Source organism: Mastomys coucha, unplaced genomic scaffold (genome assembly GCF_008632895.1).
Source record: "Mastomys coucha isolate ucsf_1 unplaced genomic scaffold, UCSF_Mcou_1 pScaffold12, whole genome shotgun sequence".
Classification (NCBI taxonomy): Eukaryota; Metazoa; Chordata; class Mammalia; order Rodentia; family Muridae; genus Mastomys; species Mastomys coucha.
The window spans coordinates 76,151,546-76,167,957 of record NW_022196894.1 but is presented as its reverse complement, the minus strand read 5'-3'; the positions used below and the strand labels follow the sequence as shown (position 1 = coordinate 76,167,957).

The 16,412-nt window shown below is 33.9% G+C and overlaps 1 protein-coding gene across 1 annotated transcript in view; it reads left to right on the top strand.

Moving 5' to 3' along the window:
• Window positions 1-16,412, top strand: part of Tmprss15 (transmembrane serine protease 15) — a 117,962-nt gene that overhangs the window by 74,308 nt on the left and 27,242 nt on the right. Inside the window, exons 16-19 of the mRNA XM_031360392.1 lie at window positions 1,986-2,111; window positions 3,562-3,702; window positions 10,076-10,186; window positions 12,422-12,554. Coding sequence (XP_031216252.1) covers window positions 1,986-2,111; window positions 3,562-3,702; window positions 10,076-10,186; window positions 12,422-12,554 — 511 coding nt within the window. The remainder of the gene's footprint in view (window positions 1-1,985; window positions 2,112-3,561; window positions 3,703-10,075; window positions 10,187-12,421; window positions 12,555-16,412) is intronic.

The window sequence follows — 16,412 nt, the reverse complement described above, 5'->3', positions numbered from 1 at the left end:
ATATATATATATATATATGTATGTATACATATATAGAGATCAATAGATACATATACATGTATACATATATACATATATATATATATATACACATAACCATGTATTATATAATACTGAAATACACATATATGCTTTTAGGGATGATCATTTGGTAATGGACAACCAAGTGGTAGTCTCTTCCCAGCGGATTATTTCTTACAAATGTTCAAGATATTATTAAAATACAAGTAAAAGAAAGGCAGGGATCTTCACAGACAAGTCCAAGAATCAAGACTTTCATTAGGCCCTTGGTCCTGTGTAGGTTCTATGCCCCAGTGTAAGGGAATGCCGGAGCCAGTAAGCAGGAGAGGGTAGGTTGGTGAGCAGAGGGATGGGGGAGGGGAACAGGGTTTTTTGGGGTTTTTTTTGTTTTTTTTTTTTGTTTGTTTTTTGGTTTTTTTTGGAGGGGAAACCAGGAAAGGTGATATCATTCGAAATATAAATAAAGAAAATATCTAATAAAAAAAGACTTTCTTTAAGGAAAACCAATTAACTGCAATTGGTTAAAATTGGTAATGTGAAGAAATTTTGCTCTGTTATAGGATTCAAGTTTTATATGAGAGAGAAGAGGAAATTTCCAGAAATTTGCATAAGCATGAGAGAATCAGTTTGTATTTCAGGCAGATCCCTCCGTCTATTTGTCATAGCTAGAGGTTGAGGAGGGAGCATCAACAGCCTCTAATCAGAACATAAGATGTGTCATTATCTTGCACTCTGATGGGGCAATGAATGCTGAGAGTTGAGGAGCATAGGAGGCAGGATTGAAGTTTCTCTGGTTAGTTGTGATACAAAATATGAGGAGGGTCAACATAAGGTGAGACAACAAATGACGCTGCTGTTACCAAAAATGGAAAGTAGACCCATGAGTATTCCAAATAGACAATACTGTGTGTGTGTGTGTGTGTGTGTGTGTGTGTGTGTGCGTGTGTGCTCCATATACAGTCTACCTATCTTTTCATCAAATAAAATGCATAATGCAAATACCTGGAGAGGTCAGGACTCTACAGACAGAGGCTGACTCTTGAAATGTGAGTGAGAATACTCAGAGTGTAGAAGGAAAGATTACAAAAGAGAACCTGCATGCTAAGTCAACTCAGAAATTAATTTTAAACAAGGAACGTGTATTGAGGCAGGCAATTTCTTTTAAACATCATGGAAGCTTGAGTGTGCCACAGTGTGTATCACAGTATACCATGTGGCCCATACTTCTTTACTTGCAAATGTTCGTTACAGTGAGTCGTTGGTCTGGTTCAACACCTCCATTATCAATACTGGATCTTTCACTGGGACTTCACTCTGATATTCTGTTGTTGCCCTGTGTCATGGAGATCCTGCAGCTTTAGATCTATAGGACCAGCTCCTTCATTTGTTCCATAAGTTCATAGATTAAGTTGATGTTGGGCTGGGCCAACTCAAAGCCCTGGATCTGGGCCTGGGTGGTAGCTGAATTAGTTGCTCAGCCCACTAGCTCTTCCATACCTACACCACCAGGGCAAGCTCTCCAACACTAGCTACTTCACTCTATGCTGCAGCTGGCAAGGGGCAGGGTTGGCTTTCCGAGGCAGGCAATTTTTTAAAGAAAGAAGTAAAAGCTTGAAATTTATTTTAATGAATGGAGATGCTTTCAAATAAATATCAGAGCTTGCTTATTTGATCATGGAAAATTAGATGAACTGGGCCTGGTTCAGCAGCTTATCAGGTAAAGATTCTCTCTTGCCAATAAACATGATGTCCTCTGTTTGATTCTGGGAACCTCACTGGTAGACAAAGAGAACTACTTTAGCAAGTTGTCCTTTGTGTAGTCTGGGAAGACCAGTCACACACACACAGACACACACACATACCACCCGCATATACACACATACACAAATGCACAAACAATAAAAATTAAAAAAAATACAAACATGAACATTGTAAATTAATTGTCATTATTTATTGTCTTCAAGGTATATGGAATTTAAATGCACAGAGGGGAAAAAATATTCAACTTCATTTTCAAGAATTCGATTTAGAAAACATCAACGATGTGGTTGAAGTTAGAGATGGGGGAGAATTTGACTCCCTGCTCTTAGGTAAGACTGAAATTTCAACCCTCTGTAAGCTGTATAGCTCAAGATGCTTGACTTACAGAGAGAGCACATTGAAGCAGATGTGAGTATTTTACAGTTGGCAAGATGAAAAAACATAACAGCAAGGTAACATATTAAAGATTTTTTTCACTCTATTGAAAATATTTTTTAAACAATATATTCTGGTAATGATTTCCCTTCTGCCAAGTCTTCCCAGGATGCACTGGGTTTTATTTTGGTACATATTTGCAATAATGACAAGATTGCATGCCTCTAGAACACTCTTTGCTAATCAGGATTGATATATTTGCTTCACAGTTCTTAAAAGTTGGTAATAATTAACTATAGATGCACCATGCATATCTTGCTATGTAGTTTTATGAAATGTGTGTACAACAGGTGTTCAAAAATAATAATTAAGCCAGATCTCCTCTGACCCTAACATATCCAAACACTGCTCCTTGTAAATATCTTAAGTTGTCTTATTCTGTATTTTATCACTGTTTTGTTTATTATTGTTCATGGCATCCTATTCTCAACAGCTGAGGATGATTCAAGTTTCTAATGTTTATTTTGCTCTATTGCTATTGATTATTATTTTCTAACTACGCATGAGAAATATTTGTGTCTGGATAATAAAATATATACTAGCACATTTAAAGGTTATTAGCTAAGCATAAGATTACATTATATTATTGAGACTTTCATTTTAAGAAAGAAATATTTTTGGTAAGGTAAGCCACACATTCAATTACAAAGAACCTTAGATGTTTATGCTGCACCACAAAATGGGTTTTATCTAGTTCTTCTTGTAACTCATGTTCATCTTTAATTTTAAAATCTACCTGAGGTTCCTTAAATCAGGATACCGTTACATAGAAATTACAAAAGAATGAAGACTCACCATGAGTCTCTACCCTCTGAAGGACCAGGATGATAGTGAGGACTCCCCACATGTGTCAGGATCCACAGGATTCCAGATCACAGCTTTCTGGAATGGATTGTCAGAACGACAATGAAATCCTGTGGGACTAGCAAGAATTTGGAAAAATTTCATCAGGATCTTTATATCCATTTGAAAACACATTTCCAATTATTTTTGCTGTTTCGTTATTGATGTTGGTGTTAAATTTTCAGGGTAAATTGTGTTACTCAATAAAAACCCTGCTTATATGATCAAGGAAAATAAGTTTATTATTTTACTTATTTTTCTTACCTTTTTATTTTACTTCTTAATATTCACAAAATCCAAAGAAATAAAAATTTCACAAGGATATCTAAATTATACTGTAACTTGTAGATAGGATTTGTTTTGTTCTGGAATTGTTTTTCTGCTTCTAATAGATAAAGCAGTTAAGAACCAGTATCTCAACTATAAGCATATGCTTTAGATGCGCCCTGCTTAATGCAGTCCTACTTCTAGAACTTACAGTCTCTTTTCTCTTTGCGGCAGCCGTGTACACAGGATCTGGTTCTATGAAGGACTTGTTCTCCACCACGAATAGGATGACTGTAATTTTCACCACAAACATGGAGAACAGAGGCAAGGGCTTCAAAGCAAATTTCACTTCCGGCTATTACTTGGGGAGTCCAGGTAAGTAATGCACACCTCCTTAGAGTGGACAGGAACAAAACAAGGAAACAGGGAAACTTCAAGCCCAAGTCACAATGTATATGTTTGCATTCTGAGTTTGTTTTTCTCAGCATATTGCCAATTTTTCTCCCTCCTCTTTATCAATATAATGGTTACCTGAGTTTTGTCATAACAGGAGTAAACATTTTTGGTACATCAACACTTCTCTAGGAAGCTTTGTGATTTCTACTCACCAAAGTTATATTTTAACATAAAGTTCAAAGTTATTGGCTCAGTGAGGAAGAGATTTTCCTTATGCCAAGACCTTGTTAAGAGAGGAGGGAGATTAGCTTGGAACTGCTGGGATGCAAATGACACCCAATTAAAATATTAACTGGGTGCAAGGGAAAGGCTGGGAATCAGTAAATGGGGAATGCAAGACCACACACCAAAAGAAGAAAGAAAGAGAGAAAGAAAGAAAGAAAAAGAAAAAAAGAAAAAGAACAAGAGAGAGAGAAAGAAAGAAAGAAAGAAAGAAAGAAAGAAAGAAAGAAAGAAAGAAAGAAAGAAAGAGAGTGAAGAACACCCTGCTTCAAGTTCAGAAAATACAAAGACAGGCAGATACTCCCAGCCACACATTGGACTGAGCACAAGGTCCAATGGAAGAGTTAAAGAAAGGACTGAAGGAGCTGAAGGGGTTTGCAACTCCATAGGAAGAACAACAATATCAACCAAGCAGACCCCCTAGAGCTCCCAGGGACTAAACCACCAACCAAAGAGTACACATGGAGGGACCCATGGATCCAGCTGCATACGCAGCAGAGGATGGCCTTGTCAGGCATCAGTGGGAGGAGAGGCCCTTGGTCCTGTGAAGGCTCTATGCCCCAGTGTAGGGGAATGCCAGGGCAGGGAGTGGGAGTGGGTGGGTGGGTGGGTGAGCACCCTCATAAAAGAAGGAGGGAGGATGGGATAGGGGATTTCCAGAGGGGAAACCAGGAAAGGGGATAACATTTGAAATGTAAATAAAGAAAAATATCCAATAAAAAATAAAGACCACACTGTAAAAAAAAAAAAAAAAAAAAAAAAAAAAAAAAAAAAAAAAAAAAAAAAAACACACACACACACACACACACACATGGGGAAAAATAACACACTTTCTAGGACTGATGAAAATGAACTGGAAAATCCTGACATCTACTGTGCTTTGTAAAATAAAAATTAATTGGAAAGTATCGATATTATAGCTACGTCTATTTACTATTTTGAGTTTCACAAAGAATAATATTTACAAATAAAATCCATATCTTCGAGCACATTGATTTCTGAATCAATTTTATTGATAAAAATTTAAAATAATGATATTTTAGGTTTAAAAAAATACTGCACAATGAAAAATGCACAAATACCAGTATTACCTGTTTCTTGTGAGACTTCAGTAACTATCTACATGCTAAGGAGGAGAGCATATCATGTGTATTTAATGCAGGATAGACGTGTGCATGAATCCAGTATGGTTATATGCTAAGCTATGCAGCATATCATACAATTAAAAAGGAAAACAGCTAATACATAAAGGTATTTATCGTGCCAGAGGGATAAACTTCTCAACAAGTTTTCAAGAGCTTTTTCATGAAAAGAAGTTTTCATAAAATAATTATGTGCATTTTTAAAATGGAAATAAAAATAAATCCAACTGAAGTAATTTAGGTATCTATACACCAACCAGTAGATTAGTGGATTTGTTACAAACCTAAACAATTGAAATAATTGTAGTTCTTCTACATAGAAAAATGAAAGTGCCTCAAAACAATGTTTATAAAAGCAATAGGTCTTTACCATCCTATGTTATAGATACAAATGGCAAGTGATGAAAAAAACCGAATAGTATAGACTTTCAAAATCAAGAACAAATACATCTCTTCTAACAAAGTTATTCATTATTGCTTTTATATAATTCATACTCTTGATAAAGAGAGTGCTAAGTATTTTGAAAAATGTCTCTGAGAAAGTTAGTAAAATCATATAGTTTAATGCAGTCAATACAAAGCATATACAGTTTATGTAAAAGGGAGTCCTTGCATTTGCTTTCCTGGACCCACATTTTGGTCATGAATATCTTGTTTGTAAAAGAAGAAACTTTTTAATTGAAGGCGGGTGAACATCAGTCATGACTATTATATCCAATTCTGAGCTGCTGTTCCTGCTGGACCTAGAAGACAGTTTTCTGTAGTGACAGTGACACAGTTGTTCTCAGCATAGTATTTTTTCATCACGTTTCTTTTTTGTTGTTGGTTTGTTTGTTTGTTTGTTTTTAATAACAAAACCCTAAAAAAACAGAGAAACAGGGACTTGGCATTAAAAGATAATCAAGCCAGTAATGAATAGTGAGATTGAGTATCCCTTCTATTGATGTTCTGCTTTGGCAATAATTTCAGAAAACAATATGTGAAAATTATGCTATAAACTGTTTCCAGTGCTTGCAAAGACTTTCCTTGTCCTCTGGGACATTTTAGGAGTACTTGACCATTTTCTATTAGAGTTATAAGGCATATTTTATTTTCTTTATCCTCTCCTCACCATTTCCACTCATGATGAACTTAAGGATTCACAGTAGATATTTATTATGGTAAGTTAGTTGTGAATGTGCACCACTTGCTTGTTTCTGATTCAAGTCATCTTCAGGTGGGATTCAGTAGAGTATACAGGCAACTCACAAATGGCAGCTGGTGTTACTATCAGGGCTCCCAAGCCCTTCCCATCTTCTGTGCTGTGTGCCTTAAAAAACCAATTCAGTTTCTTTTTAAAAGGCAAGCATATGGTGTCTAAATCAAGCAGAGCTATAGAGACTTCATAAAGAGAAGATGAGGAAATTCAAGTCTGAGTAATATTACATTTTCCTCTCTAACCATGGGCATAAAACTATCTGATGTAAGATTTCAGACTCTCGAGAGAGTAAATTGTTGTATCAAAGACTTCCTAATGACCTGGAATAATATATGTTCCAAAAAATAAAATCAAGTTTAGACATATATGGAAAGCTTTAAGTAGCTTATTCATACCTCCTCTTAGATTTTATAATTCCTATTCACTTCAACAACAATATACCATATTTCTCCATTTGGAAATTGTTTATCTAATACATTCTAATATCTAAACTAGCTATCTTTCTGGACTTTCAGGTATAATCCTAACAGCTTTGAGTACAGAAGGACAGAAAAGTACATGTTTTTTAGACAAGGACATGGTATATTTTTATACTCAAATTTTATTCATATACTTATATTTATTTTAATTAAATAAAATATGACAACTGAATATAGCTTGACTATAACAACAAAAGAAAACTTGTCAATAAATGTATCTATAAATAAGTACTGTCATTGTAAATTCATCTGACATAATGATTATAATAGCTATGGAAAACATGAAAATTAATTTAATAGTAACATAATGACTAGCATAGAGTATATTAAAATATGTGATTATGGGTCCCAAATTAATCTGTTACTTTATAAAAATTAATATTTGCTAAAATACATATTGTAATAGAATGCATATTTATGTATGTGTATTTACTTTTAAGATTTCCTATATTCTAAATGTAAGTTAAAGAAATTATAAGATCTAAAAGGAAGAGAAACATCCCCACTAAGATACTCATGATTCATGTAAAAAAAATATATATATATATATAATCATTTGGGGTCATTTGTCATCTCAGTAATCTGTTTAAAAATATGTGTTTGTGAAACAAATTGATAATTGCATTTACTAGAACCTCCCTAATAAAATTATGTTTTGAGATATATAACCTATTTTTCTCCTGTTATAAAAATTTGGAGAAAATGCCAGTCATAACCTCCTAAAAATACCTTCATTAAGGCAAATTAGATTTTGGGTAGAAGACAGGATATTTTAAAGCTTAAAATAGACAAACATTCTCAGTTATTATTTTCTGTTACCAAGAGAGAATGGTTAGATATACTCCCTGCCTGTCTAGTTATTTGAAGAGAAAAGTGTGTCCTTCACCACAGTGAAGGACAGGAATGCTGACTTAACAGAGAGATGTGTTAGAGCTCAATGTTAGGACACACCCAAAAGAAAGAAAGAGAGAGACAGAGACAGAGAAAGAGAGAGAGAATTTTAAAATAACAATTTAATTTTTGAGACTCACATATATGTATATATTTTATTATATCCACCTCCATGCTCCAGTTCCACCTCTCAACATTAGACCCTCTGCTTTTTAAATTTTACGTTAGCTTTTTACATTTTCTTAGTGAATATGTGTATGTGTGTGGACATCTGTTTATTGGCACTAATGCCAAAATCAGAGAATCATCATAGGAGTTCATTCTCTTCTTCCACCAAGTGGGTCACTAGGTTCAAACTCGATTTCTCTTTCTTTATAGCAATTACAGTGATCCATTGGGTTTTATCCTTCCTAGTCCAATTAATATTACCAATTAATAATGAGTGTGAGGTCATCTAGTAGACCATGGGTAACCTTCTATGGACCACATTCCCAAAGAAAAATGGATCTCCTTCCTTTAGGAACTATCAACTTCCAAAGGCACCTCAGGTTATGATAATGGGTCAAAAGAGACTCCTACATCCGCACTAGATTGTTGACTTGCTTGTTCTTGAGTAGATCTTGTTCAAGTGATCATAGCTGCTATGAATTTGTGACTGCTATGGATATGTCATTCAAGAAGACAACATTTCATGGAACTTCTTTGCACTTCTCATCTCTTGCAATCTTTACATCCCCTCTTAAGTGATCTTCTTGAGACCTTGAAGGAATTTAGGATGAACTCTTAGTTACATTCTCAATACTATTGCAGAAGAAGTGCTCAAGAACAAGCAAATCAATAATCTACTATGGATGGATGAGTCTCGGGAGACCCATTATCCTTATCTGCTGTGCTATTGGAAGTTGATGACTACTAAATGAAGGAGAGTCATTTTTCTTTAGAAATGTGGTTCCTAAAAAGTTACTCAGGATCCAATAATCTCAGAAAGATTAATTTATGTATACAGTCAGTCTTGAATGATTAAAAAGACACAAAATTGGATAGGAAGGGAAGGAGTGTGTATCAACTTTAGAAGCTAAGGGAGCATAATCAAACATGTATGAAATCTTCAAAGAATAATTTAAAATCTCTCATTAAAAATGTACCAATATTTAATACTTTTGTCAGATTTGACTCTAAAACTTAGATTCCTAGCTAAAATGATCTCCCTAAAGGGCCACCACCTTTGGTCATTATAAATAAACCCTGAGAGCTACAATAATGACTGGTCTGGCAAGGCTTACAAATACAATAATGGCCCAGATAGCATGGGATAACCAACCACATTCTAGCTGTATTTGTATCCGAAAACTGATGACTATGTAGAGAGAATAATGATAGAAAAAGTGAGAATAATGTTGGTGTTTTATACCTGGATGTATTTTAATAATTTTATACATGTATAAAAAAATCAATAAAAGTTGAACTCCACCTTCCTAAAATATTGTCAAATTAGCCAACACAGAGCAATTGTTTCTAGAAAAAATCCTGGCATATAATTTATACTTTTTATAACTTTTGTCAAAGTTCAATACCTACCATTTTTTTATATGTACTTCTGATTAGTGCAGAGCACACACATACACACACATACACACACATACACATGTATGCCAAATTAATAGTTAATTTTAAGTAACTTTTTCCATGGAAATAGTTCTTTGTTTCATTTCTGATATCTTTCTAATATAAGTTGTGATTTAGTGAAATAAATCAAAGATTGATATGGTGATACAATTTTGATTCTAATTTATGCTTTCTAGTTGTTTTCAAAATAGAGGTCTCCTGAGTCTTCTTGTTATCAAAGGGTTTTGTTTTTGCTTCCAGATTGTCAATGTACCACAGAGCATGAGGTGTTAAGTGTCTCCATATACCATTGTGCAGTCACAGAGTATCAACATTATATGTGATCTGAACAGAGTGCCTCTTGTCACAAAGCCCTTCTTCCTAAGTCATGACTATGAGTCTCTTTGAGGGAGGTATCTTCCAGCCATACCTGAGATCTGTAGGTTTGGATTCTTTTAAGAACAATCTCAGTTACCTCTTGGAACGTTCCCTGATGCACTTTTGCAAAAAAAAAAAAAAGATGGCCAAGGTTTAATCTATATTCATTTAAGCCATATGCACACCTTTAGTACTGTTTCTGAAGCAATCTGGGTAAGAAATTTTGAGGTATTTCAACATTGAATCTTCTTCCTTCAAGCACTAAAGCAAATGTCTAATACTTAAAGGGCCATAAACGGAATGGGTATGCAGAAACATCATGGTTTGTTTGTTTGTTTGTTTGTTTATGCATTTATTTTGCTCTATAAAATAAACAGAGCCCTGCCAGGATGACGAATTTCAGTGCAAAGACGGAAACTGCATTCCAATGGGAAGTCTCTGTGATAGCTACCCACACTGTAGTGATGGCTCTGATGAAGCAAACTGTGGTATGTCTTATGTTCATGAAAACGCTTGGGTTGCATTAACTTTGATTTTAGATTCTCCAACCATGAAAGGAAGAATACATATTGTTTCATTGAAAGTGTTAAGGAATGTGAACCACTCTCCTGATATGAGCTTGGAAACCATTTTAGTTTGTAGTAAAACTAATATATAGACCTCTAGTTTGTGTATATGCCTTGATTATGTGTAATAACTGTAGGTCTAGGATCAAAAAGTTTTAGTCAGAATACATAAATATAAAAGACAAAAATAAGTAACCAGACACCTTAGTACCCAGCCCATTCGCTACTCTATTTTGTTTATTACCTTCTGAAGGAGCATCTGGATGGATATTATAACAGGTTTCTCTTTATATTTTTAGTTCATAAGTATTTTCTACTTCTTTGATTGGTTTCAGGCCAAGTCCTCATTTCAGAATGCAATAATTGTATGAATAATGTATTATTTTATCATGTATTATTTTAATTTTACTTCTAAAACCTATTACATATATTATGTACATTGCAATATAAATGAAAGAGTTATGTATCAATAACTAACATGATTTAGCCCTGAAGAAACTGAGTTTTGAAAAACTTATGCATCTGTCAGAGATCACATGCCTCACAAGAGCTAAGAATGGCTTTTGAATCACCATCTATTTAATTCAATATCAAACTCTTTTAGTGAGAGAATAAAGTAAAAACAACAACAGCATGGTGTTTGTAGCTCAGACTGCCATTGTCGGCCACCTTTTTCCTTCCAGCGGAAATAAGGAGGCAAACATGAGCTCTTCTCCATGCAGTTTAATCAGGAACCTTTATCTTTATTTCTTCTCTAGCTAGCTTCTTTTATATTCTTCTATATCTTCTTCTTACATCTTACTAGTTACATCTTTCTACTTTCGTCTTACTTACTCCTATTTCCTACTTTCTCCTATTCCCTACATCTTACTTCATACATCTTACTTCTATTCTTATTCTTACATCTTACTTCTATTCTTTACATCTTACTTCTTACATACTTACTCCTATCTATATTCTTACATACATCTTACTTCTATATCTACATACTTACTCCTACCTATACATCTTACTCCCATTCCCTACATACTTACTCCTAATTATTATTCTCTCTCCAGCCCCCAGCCCTTGTGGGTTAAATACTTTCCCTGGTCCCAATCAGCATCGGCTACGTGGCAAAGCACAATAGGCTGTAGGAAATCATGCTAGCTTGCATCATAAACTGGAGGCACACAGCTTTTCCAACTAAGGCTTGGTTATCTCAATGCTCTCTGCTCTGGCCAGAGACCAGGTGTTCAATATATATGTATAGGGTGGCAGCTGCGGCTCCCCACATGCCATCGCTGAGAATTTTTTTCCTTGAAAACAAGCTTAGGGTGAACCCCTTCCTGGGCATAATGAGCCCAATATTCTCTGCAGAATGTGTGTAAGATAGTGGGAAGAAGAGAGAAATCAAAGAGCAAATACAGCAAATAAAAATACATTTCTGGAAAGGCAGCTCAAGTGTACTAAATACATGAGCTTCCTCCTGAGTTTCATTTTTCCCTCTTCTAGTCTATAAGCTTATAAACAATGCTTTTCATAAATAAATTTTAATAACTTAAATGACAAACACACAACTTTATTTTTGTTCATTTTCTGGGAAATAAACTTGAACATTTTGCTTCTTTTCATTTTATAGTCATAGAAAAAGACAAAATAATATCAGCTCAATTTGGATTTTTCAATTTATATCTTCTAAGATACTCTTCAAAAAATTACAATCAATTGCTAATCCAACTGATAGGTATGAGCACATTTTCTTTGAGGCTACCATTCCTGTATGAACTTACCCAAGATGACCCTGTGTATAATCTAATATCCTAAATGAATCTCTATATACTTATTGGTATTTTACAAATTCTGTTGAAAATTTTAAAATTATAGGTATAACTTTATAGGATAAAAAGTGACATTTTGCATTATGCATACAATGTGAAATGAACAAACCTGGCTAATCAATAGAAGCAGCACCTCAAGTGTTAATTGTTTGTTGTGATGAGACAGTTTGAAATTTATTTACTTATTATTTTAGCAATTTAAGAGTAGATACTGAACATATTTTCACTGTGTACTTGGTCACAAAAACTTTCTTCCTCCAGTATAGATAAAATTTTTCTCTTTGACCATATGGCCACTTGTTTCTTGTAACCGCCATCCTATTCTCGGCATTTTTAGTGCGTTTTCTCAATGGCACAAGGAGCAACAATGGGTTGGTACAATTCAATATCCATAGCAAATGGCATATAGCTTGTGCTGAGAACTGGACCACACAAATTTCAAATGAAGTCTGTCATCTTCTGGGACTAGGGTAAGTGATTATAATCTGCTTTCCTATTTTTTTTATTATTAATAATACTTGTAATGTATGTGTATTTGTGTGTGTATGTGTGTGTGAGAGAGAGAGGAAGAAAGAAAAGAGAAAGAAAGAAAGAAAGAAAGAAAGAAAGAAAGAAAGAAAGAAAGAAAGAAAGAAAGAAAGACAGGAAGGAAGGAAGAAGGAAAGGATGAACAAATGAAAGAAAGAAAAAGAAATAGTATATACATGCCAGAGTACATATATGAAGGTCAGAGTACAACAAAGTTTTGGTATTTGGTATTTGGAATTATATTTTATTTACTAGTATAACCAACATAGATCATAGATTCACAAGTGCTAAATCATATACTTGTAAATCAAATATGGGCATGTATTGAAAGGATTATCCAGTATGACCAAGTTGGATTTGTCCCAGAGAAATGAATATAATAAACAATATAGTGAACTTGAGGACAAAAAAACATAGTCACCTCAGTACATAATAAATAAAATAAATAAACAAATAAAATAAAAACCCTCTGAGGACAACTTTTTGAGTTGGTTTTCTTCTTCTACAATGTGGGCACTGGGTATCCAACACAGTTAGATCAAGAGTTAATGGCAGACCTGTTATACATTGACTCATTTCACTGGATCACTACTGAGATCTCTTTTAAGAAATTGACAATTTTGGTTTATCTGAAATTTATAGTATAAATTTAGAACATGTTTTTTTTTGCCAAAAAAAGAAAAAAGAAAAATAACCATCAACTCATACTGAAACTCAAATAAGAATTGTGCTAATGGATTTGTAAACTTATTGATTTGGGGCATTACATACATTGTGTTTTGATGATATTTGTCACTGCTCTCATCTCCACTTTCCTTTCCGCACTCACTCAACACTGTGTTTCCATTTCCTTTGTTCTTATAAGCCCATCAAGTCTAATTAATAATACTTAGGTTTTGGGCTATGAACCAGCTACTGAGGCACACTAGACCTAAGAGGAGCCACACCTTAAAGAGAATTGACTCTCCCTCTCTCAACAGCCATCAGTTATAATAATCTCCACCTTCTCTATGCAGAATCTTGTTGGGACTTAAGTTCCAACACATGAAGCTTTTGGATATTTTGTGTTCTAAACTAAAGCATATATTAAGTTTATCCATTATCAATCTGAATCCAAAAACAATGTTACAAGGTAAATATCAACAAAGGAACTAAATTAACTCCTATACCTACACATGTGTCTAGATATATAAATGTGTGAAAAGGTTGTCTAGCTATAAACAATAATGATTGATTTCACCATGAAAGGTTAAATGATTTTCCAATATAGTCTAAAAGGCACAGTCATACATGGTAGTACATGTAACAGTTAAGAATTCAAGGTCAGCCTTGCCTGGACTACATGAAATCTTATCTCAAAACCAAAATCAAAATAAATAATAAACAAACTAAACCACAAATAAATGTACAAAGACATGGGCTTGAAAATTACCTGGATGCATATGTATCTTTATATGATTTGTTATAGACATGTACTTTGTGAATGTTTGCCTATGTAGAGATTCTAAATAATAATACATCTGATGAGTGGCAAGGTAACCTGATATCTGGAAGTGAACACATTTAAATAAAACAAAAATGATTTTTCAAAAGGTAGTAACAGTAGTCATTAAACCTAAGTGATTTGAAAGAATTAACAATAAGGATATAAAGTTAAGGAGGGAAAACAAATTTATAGACATCCAAATCTATATATGAAGTTTTTGTTTTCAGTAAAGTATACTTTGCTCTAACTGATTTATAATTCACATAAAAGATTTTCCAGACATGTTTAATAGCATATGCATACAATATCAGTGTCTGGAAAACAAAAGCAAGAGAAGTGCCATTTAAAGCCAGCCTGGTCTAGACTGTACAGTAAGTTCCAGGACATCCATGACTACATAGTGAGACAAACAAACAACAACAACAACAAAATAGTAGTCTTCCTGATAATACTCTCACAGGCAGTAGCCAGTAGCAAAGTTCCAAGCTTATGCTGTAACACTGTGTGACTGATAGACTGGGAGACTCTTATTGTGTAATAATGCCTTGATAAGACACAGCAACTACACATAGTGGTATGGATAATAATATGCTGTTTCATGTGAAATGTTAGAGACATGTGAGAACTTCCTATAGCTTTTAATGAAATCGTCTAGTGTCTATTGTCTTCTCAAATTATGTACATCCATATTGGGCCTCAGCTAAAAGGTGATTCCTATCATAATAAGAGGTAAGAAGGGAGTTTTATCATACATACTATGTAAATGATCTTCAATTTGATTTATGAATATCAATTAAAATTCCATGTATTTTAAATGCCCATATACATGTACACTCCATCCTTTTTAAAAATATAGATTTCATTTTAATAAAATCACTTCAATTTAAGGAGGATTTAACAAAAAGAACTTTGGAATGGTAGGAGTTATACCAGGAGTAATATTTGGAGTCATTTTTTATTTTGGAAGAGTCAAGAAAATATAGAAGTTGACAATTTGTTCATTTTTCTAACTTTAATTAAAACACTAGATTGTGACATTTATTCTGGATTCACGCTTTAACAATAATTCAGTCTAATAGCAATTTCAGTAAGGCTAGGCAACTGAAAACAGTAGGACTTTGCTTCTACTGTTCAAAGCTTAGTGATCTGAGGATCTCTTTAAAAGACTCCCTTTGCAAACGTGGAGCTGAAGATACTGATTGGTTTACTTTGTTCCCAAAACAGGGCCTCTGAACGTCACCAATATTTTGACATTACTCCAGAGTTATAAATACAAAAATCTTCATACTGTGATTTGTGAATCATATTTCAATTCCTTTTAGAAGATGCATGTGCTTCATTTGTTTATGAAAATCAAAGTGATCATCATCTCACTTTGTTATATTTGCACATGCACATGAACATATATATGTGTATGTCTGTGTAATAACAATAAACAAAGAGGTCATGAATTTGAAAGAGAGCAAGAAGGTATTTGAAGGGGTAAGAATGGATGGAAGAGATGGGATAGATGTTGCAAATATACTATAATTTCAAACATGAAAAAACAAAATATGTTTAATTAATTTGAGTTAAGTATCTGAGATGAAGTGATATTTTTACAGATACAAAACAGAATATACTAGAATGAATGCATGTGTATTTAGTGCAATTAAGCTTTGTAAGTATATTTTGATTATTCCTGATTCATAAAAGCATTAGTGATGATATTAAATCAGGTCCATGAAGGAATAAATTAAGATTCGGTTTTACATATTTATATGGTGGAGATAAGGATGTCAACAGAAAATTACTGTATACTATTTTAAAGTGTGGTAGAGGAGACTTGAACTCAATTAGGGCATATCAGCAAAGGCTTTCAAGGGAGTGCTTTGAGTTGAGTGAATATAAATCAATTCTACAACACTGAGTGCTATTATCTACATGTTATCGCATCCCCAGCCAGACTCTACTGTCTGGCCCATTGACCTCATTTCCTATGGATCACAGTTCTTGCTGCAAGACATGGAGGTCAAGAGACAGGGCTCTCCAGTATAGAAAATAAGTGACATGGTCCATTGCCTTAGATACAATATTTTTTGAAAAAGACCAGGTACTTGCTTTCTTCTGAAATGATACAGGTAATTTGTGCAAAGATGTTAATCTTTCTTTCTATCCATGCTTATTAGTCTCCATAGTGCTTTAATAACTGAAAAGACATTACAGCCTTAATGAGAGTTGTTGAGACTGGCATATAGAAGTGGAAAAAAAAACTTAGTGTGTTTAAATGATGTGTTTGGTACAGTGGGAAATAATTTAGGATTCAATTTTTTAA